Source organism: Vanessa cardui, chromosome 4 (genome assembly GCF_905220365.1).
Source record: "Vanessa cardui chromosome 4, ilVanCard2.1, whole genome shotgun sequence".
In the NCBI taxonomy this organism is placed as follows: domain Eukaryota; kingdom Metazoa; phylum Arthropoda; class Insecta; order Lepidoptera; family Nymphalidae; genus Vanessa; species Vanessa cardui.
Genome location: NC_061126.1, coordinates 10,078,851 through 10,091,514, shown reverse-complemented (window position 1 = coordinate 10,091,514; position 12,664 = coordinate 10,078,851). Strand labels below are relative to the sequence as shown.

The 12,664-nt window shown below is 32.1% G+C and overlaps 1 protein-coding gene across 1 annotated transcript in view; it reads left to right on the top strand.

Moving 5' to 3' along the window:
• Window positions 1–12,664, top strand: part of LOC124544129 (probable phospholipid-transporting ATPase IA) — a 106,015-nt gene that overhangs the window by 241 nt on the left and 93,110 nt on the right. The window contains exon 2 of the mRNA XM_047122579.1: window positions 4,180–4,293. Within this exon, the coding sequence (XP_046978535.1) occupies window positions 4,180–4,293 (114 nt within the window). The remainder of the gene's footprint in view (window positions 1–4,179; window positions 4,294–12,664) is intronic.

The following is a 12,664-nucleotide window of genomic DNA, read 5'->3' as shown; positions in this document are numbered from 1 at the left end:
AGCGTTATCAGTTTGTTTTGTCGCATTCGCGTATGATTTCGATATGAAGTTGTTACGATTATTCATTCGGCTATGATTTGATTTAATGAGTAATAGGTCCAGCTGACATAGTGACTGTTTGTTATGATAATGGTCGCGGGATATAACCCCGCGTATGACTAATATTTGCCGGTCCTAGTGGTGTACCTACAGACATGAAAATGTAAACCGTTACTTTCAAGCCGTTATGTTTATTTTATTTCTTCATAAAACAAATCAAAACATAGTTAACAATTTTGCTTCGTTTCATATTATGCATTAGGAAGATAATTTTCATTAATCATTTATTATAAATTATGCATTAATTTAGTATTTGCCTCCTGGGGTCTTCGAGAACCGGCTTGCAAGTATAAACTAGATGCTATTATACTTTCAAGGATAATGGAAACATTTCTACAAATTATAAAATTTAGCTACATTTCTAAAACGTAAATAAAAAACGCTACGATTATTTTGAAAAAATGGTATATTATTTAAAAAAATGTCTGTTACCTATTGAATATCAATAAAATTATTATTTTACTGAATATTATACCTTTATAATAAACACATATTATTAAAAAAAAAAAACAACATATAGGTAAGTAGGGCCCGTCTTAACTCATTCTGATGCACTCATTTTATTCTTTTATATTGTTCTTCTTAAAATATCTCTAGAACCTAAGAGCGCCGCGGCCATCAGTAACTAACAAAAAAAGCATTATATTTATTATAAGCCTTTCAGGGCTTCTTGAGAATGTGGGCTTAACTACCTCACTTATGGGGACGACGGTGATAATGATAAGATGCCTTAACCCTTAATCGGGCACGGGGAACTATTTTCCTACTCTCCTAATCTAGCTAAATTCCCCAATATTTAAAATGTCTACTTTTAGGTTATATTATTTATACAAAAATAATCAAAGATAAATAGAGAGTTAATTTACTTTATAGCTTTCAAATTTTCCAATTTCAACGTCAGAATCATGACCCAAGAACATATACTTAAGCTATGAAAAACTGTTATTTTGTTTTTGTTCCTGCCCGATTCATGGTTGAATCTTATGGGAAAATATTTACTTCAATTAAACAGATAATAAAAATTCATTGAAATTAATTGGCTCGAGTGCGTAATACATTGAATTAAAAAATCCTAATAACATTTCAGCAGCATATTTTAGATGAAAGTCTGTCACATATTTATCCACCAACCGGCATTGTAGCAGCGTGATGCGATTGATGAAATACCTACAGCCAGTAATATTAAAAAAAAAATGACACGCTTAAATGTAATGCATTTTATAAATGTATGTGATACCCGATTCGGCCCACCGAAAAATATATGAATTTACTAATACCAGTATTTGGATGCGTTGAATGATGAATCTCATTCCTTAATCAGAATGTTAAATGGGATGGCATTAGAAATTCGCATCCCGAATTTGATGATAGTAGGGGTTGTTTCTTAAAGGGGTTACTCCCCTCGGTCGAAATTTACCCCTCCCACCATTTTTTTAAATGTGCGTTTAAAGTTACGTGTAACGGATCGATATTTTATATTGTAATTAACCTTAAATCATTTTTTTTAAATGTTTATTAGCTATTTTCTGTAGCGGTCGGCGCAGCGCCAGAAATCACATTTTATACCAATAGTTGGAATATTATATCTCTCCTCTTCCAAAATTGAACTAACAGTACCTACGAATTTTGATAATTTTAGTATTGAAATTTAAAAATAGAAAAAAAAACTAATGATTTCGGCGTTTAGTCATAAAATCTAACCTAACCTAACCTATCCTTAGCTACTACGAGGTGGCTTCGCCGCTCCTGTGAGGGGGCTGTTAATTTTGGGTGAAAAATAGAAACAACAATAGGTATATTTTAGAAATTTATAAGAACCATTTATCTGTATATATACTTGACTACATTTAATTATGCGATAAATGGATCTTTTTTATATTTTATATTATATTGTATTCTATTATCATGTTCGTAAAATCTTCTGGGTGATTATTATTTTCTTTATAAAAGAATCACTTCACTACAAAATTAAACTAAAATTTTACATGTTTTTTTTTACTATAAATTAACGTAGTATTTGTTGCAATATAATACAGAAAAAAGCTAATAAACATAAAAAATTATGATTTAAGGTTAATTATAATGTAAAATATCGATCCCTTACACGTAACTTTAAACGCACATTAAAAAAAAACTAAGGGTTTCCGCGGGGGGAGAGGGGTAAATTTCGAGAGAGGGGAGCAACCCCTTTAAGAAAAAACCCCTACTATCATCAAATTCGGGATGCGAATTTCTAATGCCGACCCAATATTCGAAATCCCACTTTTTTAAATTTCATAAACCTATTTTACAACTCAGGATTATGGGCTAGCTCCCATGCAAATGAAGCTACGAATAAACTAACACAATTTTGTGATTCAATTATCTTTTATTTATATAATATAATCAGCGTGATAAAGTAATGAATAAATCCGCGGTATCATTCTTATCATGATTAATATCATATTAAGTGTTAAATACGATCATTCTTGATTTTTGCAATATTTACTAACATTTTTTGTGTCTGTTATTAGTGAGTTTCCACTCATCTAGTTTATAATATAAAATAGTTTTTAATTGGTCACATCACACATCGCATACACTTTTGTAACAAAGTATTATTTTTAGTATTATTTTCTGGACGGTTGCCGTTATCATCGAGATATACAAACTCTTTGGAGATGTATTATTTACATAAGAGCTAGCGCGCACTGGTGATTTTTGTCATGGTGACTCGTCACTCTTGTCAAGTCCGTAAATATGTATTATATAGAGTTGCGCGCCTGTTACGACGTGACAATTAGTTGAGATTTGTGTACGCCGACCGGCGAACAAGCCCGACGAAACAAACTTGACGAAACTGTCAGCGTCATTACGTTTTTTCTTTGGTGCGCACAGGCAGATTATTATATATATATAAGTTGTTACGATCAGACAAACCCATAATAGATAAATGTCTGATATAACGCTATAAAAGAACTTTTTAAATAAAATCTTACTATTACAAATGTAAAGATTTGTAAAAATGAATGTATGTTTGTTGATCTTACACGCAAAAACTCCAAAACGGGTTTTAATGAAACTCAAACTCATTAGCTTCATCATGTAAATATCTCAAATATATATTGGCATGTTTCAATATGCACGCAACTAAATGAAAAAACATATTTATTGAAATTTTGGAATCGATAGTTTAATATTTTAATAATTTAATTTAAGTCCCGTGGAAGGAAATAAGATAGTTTTATTACACATTTTATCACATCAAGCTGATCACGTGTGGGCTTAAATATAATCTGTACGCAGAAGAAGATGCGAGCAAAATGTAGTTTCTAATAAAATTGTTTCCTGAAACAACTGCAAAGTAAACTTTCCGTCAGTGTACACCAAAGTTTCCGACTCCTCGAAGTCAATGTATCCCTCCTGGGGGAAGGAATTAATTTCTGTTGTAAAATTCTACAGAGATTTTAACTTTGCCAATTAATTTATTTTAATCCAGAATACTAAATAACTACTAAGTTTGTTTAAGGTTCTTCTCGCTAAAATCTAGTTGTAGTTTAATAGTGGCAACTTTTAATTTAATACTGTAACATTATAAAAGTGTTTAGAAGTAATTATAGGTATGCTTTAGACTTTTGAATCCTTTAAGGAACATAAAAACTACTATATATACTAATATATATCTACAATAAACAAAATACTATCCCAATTCAAAGTTTGTATGAACCAATTGGGTAATGGCAGAGAAGCATCTATACATCAAATTCTTTTATTCTTTATTCAAAATAGAAGCATAACCAACTTACTTATTGATTGTCAAATTAAACCCTACACTTCAAGAACAGAAAAAAATGTTTCTTTTTTTCAATTCGGGACTATATATTTACATATATTCATCTGTACATAATTATCAAAAAAATAATCTAAGAAGCGAGCGAGCATTTCATTATGTTGTTCATTATGGTTTGTACGGTGATACTCAGAGGTATAATTATTTTCATTTCCATCCCCATCTCGAACAAGCAGTTGAACTTTTAATTAAATCTTGTTTAATGAGCATTCAGAGGTTCTTGTATCATCAAATAATGGCAATATTTTCAGATGGGGAGACTCAACGAAAACCGATGTATAGACTGGTGTACATGTATTGTATGCGATTCATTCAATACTTATGGCGATTGGTCAGACTTTACACTCGACCTTGGGACCTTTTAGGTAAGTGTTACGTTTTGTAATCATACATAAAATACGAACACATATACACACGCACACATATGAATATCACGCCCACCAAAACGACGGAGAGGGTTCCGTTGGTTTTTTAGTGGGTATTTCGGTGTACCGGGGCACACTCAGCGTCCAGAGCATCGACGACTCCAAATTACCCACCAGGCTAACTATACTGTACCTAAGTTACACTGAACTGGTTCATTTATCGCCTAGAGTATGGGAATCCATATGCAGCTACCTTATTACCATTTTTTTTTTTTTTTATTACGCTGGAAAAACGCTTTGCGCGCTTCCCCCACGTGATGGAAAGTGGGGGGGTGTGTGGGACTCCCCGGAGCCCTGAACGCCGAGTGCGCCCAAGCACACCGGGTTTACCCACTAAAAAACCAGCGGTACCCTCTCCGTCTTTCGGCGGACGCCACGGGATCGCTTACGCATGCTACCGTGACGCCCTGACGGTCGGCCCGCTCGCTACCTTATTACCATTGCAGGTGGTAATAATACAGTATTTATTTTTAATATAAGTATACTTATTGAAGTTCTGAGTGTAAATAATTCTCATTGTAATAAATATTTTAGTATTACATAATTTTTCATATTTCTAACAAATACGAACCATATCGATGTTATCGATGTAAATTTAGCCCTTTCAGTAGACATTCAGTCTTATTATTATTACAAGGTTAAAACCTTTACGAACAAATGTAACCTTCGATATAATCGATGTTAATATAAGAATTATGCAGCAGGTCGAATGTTACTATGGAAATATTTTATTGAGTATATATTTAATTAAATGAGCTGAGAACAGTGATGTTAATTGACCAATAAAGGTCCGTAGGCTTTATAACAAGTGCGATATCCCAAGTTCATTCTAAAAAAAATAATATTTATCGTAACATCTACCTATTTGATCTATTGTAGGAAAGTAATAAATATATTTACATTATACCTATTGAAAACATAATGCTACGGTGTACCAATTTTAATACGAGGTCTCTTTGACCACGTACCACACTTGAAAAAATAAAATTCGATCACACCGTATCGAGTTTTAGTTTTCTCGTTGCGGGGTCTATTAATACCTGTATATTATGATAGTTTTCATACGAGGTTTTAAACACCCCGTACCGCAAGAATGGAAGAAAAAGTAATGTTGCCGCTGCCAACATGTTAAGATCACAACGGTCTTTCTGTTGATTACTTGCTTTCTGATTCTTCTGGTGTCTGATGGGGTCAATTGATTAAGGTTTAGTTATCATAATTTATAATATTAATACGAAAGTGAATTTACTCATTTGTTTGTTGCGTTTTCATGTTTTAACAACTCAACCGATTATGAATTTTTGCACAAACAATGTCGGTTTTCAGAAAATAATATTGGGTACATACACCGTTATTACTTGTAATAATAGGCACCAAAATAAACTTTAAACATAACATGATCCAAGAAAATCTTAAAATGTATTAAGAAGCAAAGTTAACAAAAACTTGTTTTGTTTGCTGAAGATTATTATAAAACTAACGACTGTAGATTATGACCTACCTTCAGTTTAAACGGATCATCTCCAAGTTTTATACAATAAAATATATTTGTAAACAAAAGCATCACATATTATCACGATCGTATGATCATGTAATTGTTTTGTTTACAAAATTTAGTTTCGAATTTGTTCTAACTGAAAAGCTCTACACAAAACTACTATTCATTGTATATGACATTCTAACTAGCGGCCCGTCCCGACTTCGCAAGGTTGGACATGAGCTTTTTTTATTTATATATAACGGAGCAGCATGTCCGAGCCCGTTTTTAAAAACATGACGTCAGCATAGCTCACTTTAAGAATGTCAGGGTTTCGATCTTTATCCATCCTCGGAGGTTTGAATTTAAACACAGGGAATATTCTTCTCTGATTTATTCCAATATGAGGCGGTCCGATCGCTCCGACGGCTCGACCAAACCTGTCGATACCGACGGGCACTTGATCTTTTATAACAAAAATAGGTGGGTAGACTTATTCACTCAACATAACAGCTGTTTACAAACACTAAAATATTTCAGACTAATTTAACATTCCACAATTCAATAAAAATTGTTAATTTAACAATCAAACAATTTTAAATTATTAAAATAATAATTTCTGGATGCGTGTTTTTCTTAAATTCGTGGTTTCGCGCCGTCATATATGTTTCTTTTTTACGACATGTTTAACAATTGTCCTTATATTTCAACTTATTTATACAAAAATCTCAGTAAATAATACACTTAAACCTTCCTTATGAATCCCTCTGTCTATGAGTGAAAGCCACATGAAAATCAGCTTAGTAGTTTTGGAGTTTATTGCAAACATACAGACAGACGCGGCTTTAGGATTTTGTTTTATAATGATTAAAAAGAAGCACATACATAAGAGCTCGCCCTGTTCCATTAATCAAAATAAAACACAAGTATTATTATTTACCACCCGATTGTCGTTTGACGTGACTTGCTTTCGAGGGTGTGTTATTAAAATGAGTACAGAATATGTGTTCGTCAGTGACATGTTTTACAAACTATATTTAGCTATGACGTTTTTTAACCAAGTGCGCTACAAAGTATCGTATGTATACAATTAAGAAATGTGGGTTAGGCTTCACATCCTTCTAGATGAATACGTCATAAGAGACATAAAAAAAAAGGACGATGGTATAGAAAATGGGAATGTTACAGAATCTCCATTTGAATATGACTGAAAAAGGTGTGACGGATGTAATTAAAACAAGATAGAATCATATGATTTGTATGCATAATTAAAAGGGCTCTAAGATATAAGAGGGTCTGTTTGAAGAGTACATGTTTTACTATTGCGGGATACATAAAAAATGGAATTCAAATCGTGTAGGATAGTAATGTGAATGCTTTTTTTATTTGTGTGGATAGAAATAAGGATTAAGAAAGTGAAATGCGGGCTCCATTCGCGCCAGTGACAGAGTACCCTCTAGAAAGCCAGCAGAACCCTCTCCGTGTCTTCGACGGGTACCTCGGTTGTTATGTGATAGAGGAACTGATCAAACCACATGAAAAACAAAATACATATTATATGAAAGGCGTTGTTGATGATCTTATTTACTTAATTAAAATTTAGAGCATATATACTTTTTGAAGCAAAACATCATCCTCGGGGGTATAGCAGAAGGATGGTAAAGTTTGTACAAAGAAAACGTATTTCTTTAGACGATTCGGTTTAAACTCGATATAAACATTTCTTAAAACAAATAATAAATACCCGTCTCAGTGTCTTGGGAGCGATATTGAAGTATGCAAAGCACATAGTTTACATCTACGCTCGATAGATGGCTTTTTAAATCTCGAAGTAATATAAATTGTGTCTACAACTGTAAAATGCATAAATACTTCTCCCTTTTAAGAGCTAAATATGTGATGATTCCCATCTAAGATGACATATGTTAGAAAAGCGTAAGTATGTTTTGCTACTTTTGTAATCTGATATTTATTATATTCCAACCATAACAGGAAAAAGCCAAATAAACATCATTTGATGCGGATATTGTCGGTCGAATGCTTGATTAATCTATGATATATTTATTGTAGATTTACGAAAAACTGGTAGGTACTAATGACATGGTAGCCATCATCAACCAAGTAGCCTAGGATAAGCTGTATGCGCGAATACAGTTTACAATGTTAAAAAGCACTTTATTAGCTGGACCCAGGATTAAACCTAGAACCTAAGTATTTGCAGACTCATTAGCTAACTACTAAGCCTAATCGCTCAAAAGAAGCAGTAATCATAACGCGAACTCATAAATCTTTTAGTACATTTCGCGTTAATTTAACACGAATAGCACGCAAGCAGGGCGTTGTTATGGGATTAAACCTGACAATTAATTACTTGCAAAACTCGCACTTTTTATTTTATTTCATGTCTAGAGGTCAAATTTAGAATTTTAATGGTAGCATAAAATCTGTTTTTGTAATAGGTAGGTACTTATAGTTATTTTTTCCTATAATAATAATGTGTCATCAAAATATTTATTATAATTTAATAGTATAATTATGCATATAATTATGTATATATGCATAGATTAACATAGCCATATTGATAAACTCTTTTGACACTTTGTGTGCTTTAAAAATGTATTTATGAATTGTACTTAGTTCTTTGTGGGTAATTAAACAAGTCTTTGAATAAGAAATAAAAATACAAAATGATATACTTCCATTATAGAATTTTAAACACTACTTGTTGTATTTCAATAACCAGTGTCATACATACATACGTATGAATCTCATACAATCACCCCACTTTGAAGAGTTTATATTTAAAACTTATCGAATATTCTGTAGGTGTACTTCGAAATCCAAGCATTTTGTTAGAAGAAAAATAAATTTACCTAAAGTGAATAAGTCAATCTACTGGCTCGAAATAAAATAATAAAATTTAGTGGCCTTTTGGAATCCCTCATAAAAATGCCAGCCCCAAATTGGGCGCCAACAACCTTGGTATTTACTGACATTTAAGAAAATAGGAAGTGATAGGACAATCAGTGAAAGTTTTATATAACTTTGTTACGAAAAGAAAAACTTTATTCAAGTAGGTGTACAAAAAATTGATTGTTGATTGTTGACGGAATGTATATTCTATTGGACAGAATCGGCAATGAAATTCGATTATGAAATTTTTGCAAATCATAACACCATTTATAATTTGACTGAAGAACGATTTCATGTTTGTGTGCCGTAAGAAAAAAGTGACACACCAAGATAAACTGTAGATATAATATGTAAACTTACCCTAAAAATTTATTAAAATTATTTATTATTAAATATATATGTTTAATTGATTATGAATTACATTGTACACGATAATATTGAAATTTCTTTGATTTACTATAGACAGCTTCAAGAAACCTTATAATGACATTTAACAAATAAATCTGTTATTTTAACGTTCTAGATAAATAAACTGAAGCCTACGACTTAAACAATTTGTATTAAAAATGACACGTATTATACGAATTAACGTTTAAATTGTTTCTTATAAAACACATTTTAGCGGTATATCAATAAAGAATCACCTTTCCAGTTCTTATTTACCCTTTAATAAAGTGATGGTGAAAATTTGTGGCGAACGTGCCGGAAATAGGTAGCCCGCACCTATTTCCGGACCAACCCACGACTCGGTATAAGCTATACCTAACGTTGAGTATTATACAATGTATACATATTTTAACCTTTAAATCAGGCGAGTATAACAGTAATTTGAACTTTTGGAAACTAAAATTCGAGTAACATTTTTATATAGAAGTGATTGTATAAAGGAAATTAAATAATTCATAATATGGGTCGATAGCATATTTTAATTCCTGATCTTATTATACAGTTAACTTTTGTAGTTATATTCAAATTTTCATAAAAATATTTAGGCTTTTCGACAAATATAAGTTATTTATTATATAAATCGTATGTGTATATCATGTGACTATAGTGAGAAGATATTAGATATCACATAAGCTAAGCATAAAGTAACTTCAGTTTATCATTCACAAATAATTTATATGGTATTTATAACAGTTCGGTATACGATTGAATTTTATTATTATGTATCCAAATGGTATAGAACAAAATATTTTTATTATGAAAAATATATTTTTTAAATAATTTTTTCAAAATTACTTTAAGCATAGATATATCACATAGCATCAATGGTCATAATTATACTGATGACGTCACAATAAATTACATTTGCCTCTGATGGACTGATAGGCGGCTAGTACGTCACAATGTTTAATTAAATCTATTCCGGTTTTTATTAACAAAATTGAATCATCAACGTATTATTTATCAAGCTCACAGTTACCTTCCTCGTGATTTCAAGACTGTCAAATAGCCGTAGCGGATGGCTACGTTGATTTCTTTAGGGCCAACTCTCATGGCGTCTACGCTTATCGTGCGTCGGATCGGATCCTCCATGATCTTCCTCAAGTGTCTTGAGCTCATCATTGCAAAAGAGTCTTCCCCTCCCCATTCAAAAGGTGCGGACACTATGTTTCGTAGTCGCATTGTCGATAGGTTAAGTCACCCGGCATTTGCGTTGTAAGAGCTTCGACGGTAACGCGCTTGATGCTCAGTTTAGAAGTGCTCTCTTTGATACGGAAGGATAGTCTAGATAGTTTCAGTTGACCTTCATGTCAACTGAGCTCTTCGGGCGGCAAAACTCGATGACCATCCTCTCAGAATCTCTACTCATAAAGAAAGCTACTGCTCCAGACTCTTAATTATTAATAGATGATTAAATAATCATCTATAAATAATATGATTACGTATATTTTGTTAATTAATTGTTTTGATGTCTATATTTTACTTTTAGCTGTAATAATAGAATTAAAATTTGTAAATGTTATAGTTTGAATTAGGGATTATAACGTTTTTATAATCAGATAAAAGAACTAACAAATATAGTTGTTATTTACTTCCGTTACTACAAGGAACAAAACCGATAACCGCTCATTATTCTGCCTATCCTGTATATCGATTATTAATTTCCGAACCGAAGGACAACACGAAAATGTCACAACATTAGCCCATCGACATGTTTTCAATTATAACACTTATTTCTGAAGAATTATAGATCATAATAGCACAACTAGGCTTAAACTAATGTTTATTATTTTTCCCCTTCTACTAAAACTCCTTAAACTTGAGATTGCTTATGTCATATATGTATGACTTATCCAAACAAAGTCGAATGTAGGGTACAGTTCGTGTTATTTTTAATGTTAATATTTAATTTGATATTACCATATTTTATTTTTGAAATTGTATTTTAAATTAAATGTGGATTAGTAGACATGGAATAGATGGATTACTTCGAAATCGACGGTGTGACAAGAGATCAATGTAAACACGGATTAAATGTCGAATCACATGTCATACCGAAGCATAAATTCGTCATATATGGAATACAATTTAGAATTATCTTACCTTGTTACGTCAAAACAAAATAACATGTTTTTATTAAACTGTATTTAAAAACAGCAAAATTTCAACACAGATTCATTAGTTTTCTATGTTCTCTTGGGTCTGGGTGTATGTGCTACCGTTGTTACTTCTGATTTTTCATAACACAAGTGCTTTAGCTACTTACATTGGGATCAAAGTAATGTATGTGATGTTGTCGATTATTTATTTATTTATTTATTTACAGATAGATATCTCATAATATCCAACTAATGTTATGTAATAATTATACATTATATTTTTTTTTTTTTATTTGTTTAGGCTTAATGACATATAGGGCACCTAATGGTGTATGTGCTACCGTTGTTACTTCTGATTTTTCATAACACAAGTGCTTTAGCTACTTACATTGGGATCAGAGTAATGTATGTGATGTTGTCGATTATTTATTTATTTATTTACAGATAGATATCTCATAATATCCAACTAATGTTATGTAATAATTATAAATTATATTTTTTTTTTATTTGTTTAGGCATAATGACATATAGGGCACCTAATGATGTATGGTTAACCCCTTCATATTTACACTGTAAGAAAAATTTACCAACCAAAAAATCTTCGATGCGCCTTCAACTTTGGGAACTAAGATGTTATATTCCTTGTGCTTGTAACTATACTTGTATACTAAATATTTGCTGTATAAATGTTATGTATTTGGAACTAATTATATTTTCCCGGGATTAACAGTTTTGAGATTACGTTACTCTCCGACATTAACCACCTCTAAGCACTAAGAGGCTCTAATGAACCCGGAAGTCAAAGCTAGCACTGTAGAAATACCCAGGTAATGGAGGAAAACTTAATGTTTGTACCCGGACTGACTTCGGTTTTAATGCGTAGAACCACAGATTCATAAATTATCCTTAAGCAACGAAGTGTTGAATTATACGTTTGTTTCTTTGTTGCATAAATACGTCGACGTACAAACCAACAAGACACAGACATAAGTTCCCATATATAAGTAACAAAATTACTCTACAACATGAGCCGAGATGACCCAGTGGTTAGAACACGTGCATCTTAACCGATGATTGCGGGTTCAAACCCATGCAAGCACCACTGAATATTCATGTGTTTAATATGCGTTCATAATTTATTTCTAGCTCGGCGGTGAAGGAAAACATCGCGAGGAAACCTGCATGTGTCTAATTTCATAAAAATTCTGCCACATGTGTATTCCATCAATCCGCATTGGAACAGCGTGGTGGTATATGATCCAAACCTTCTCCTCAAAGGTAGAGGAGGCCTTAGCCTAGCAGTGGTAAATTTAAAGGCTGGTGTTGTTACTCTACAATATGAAATTCAGAACATAGCATGGAAATAATCCTAAAT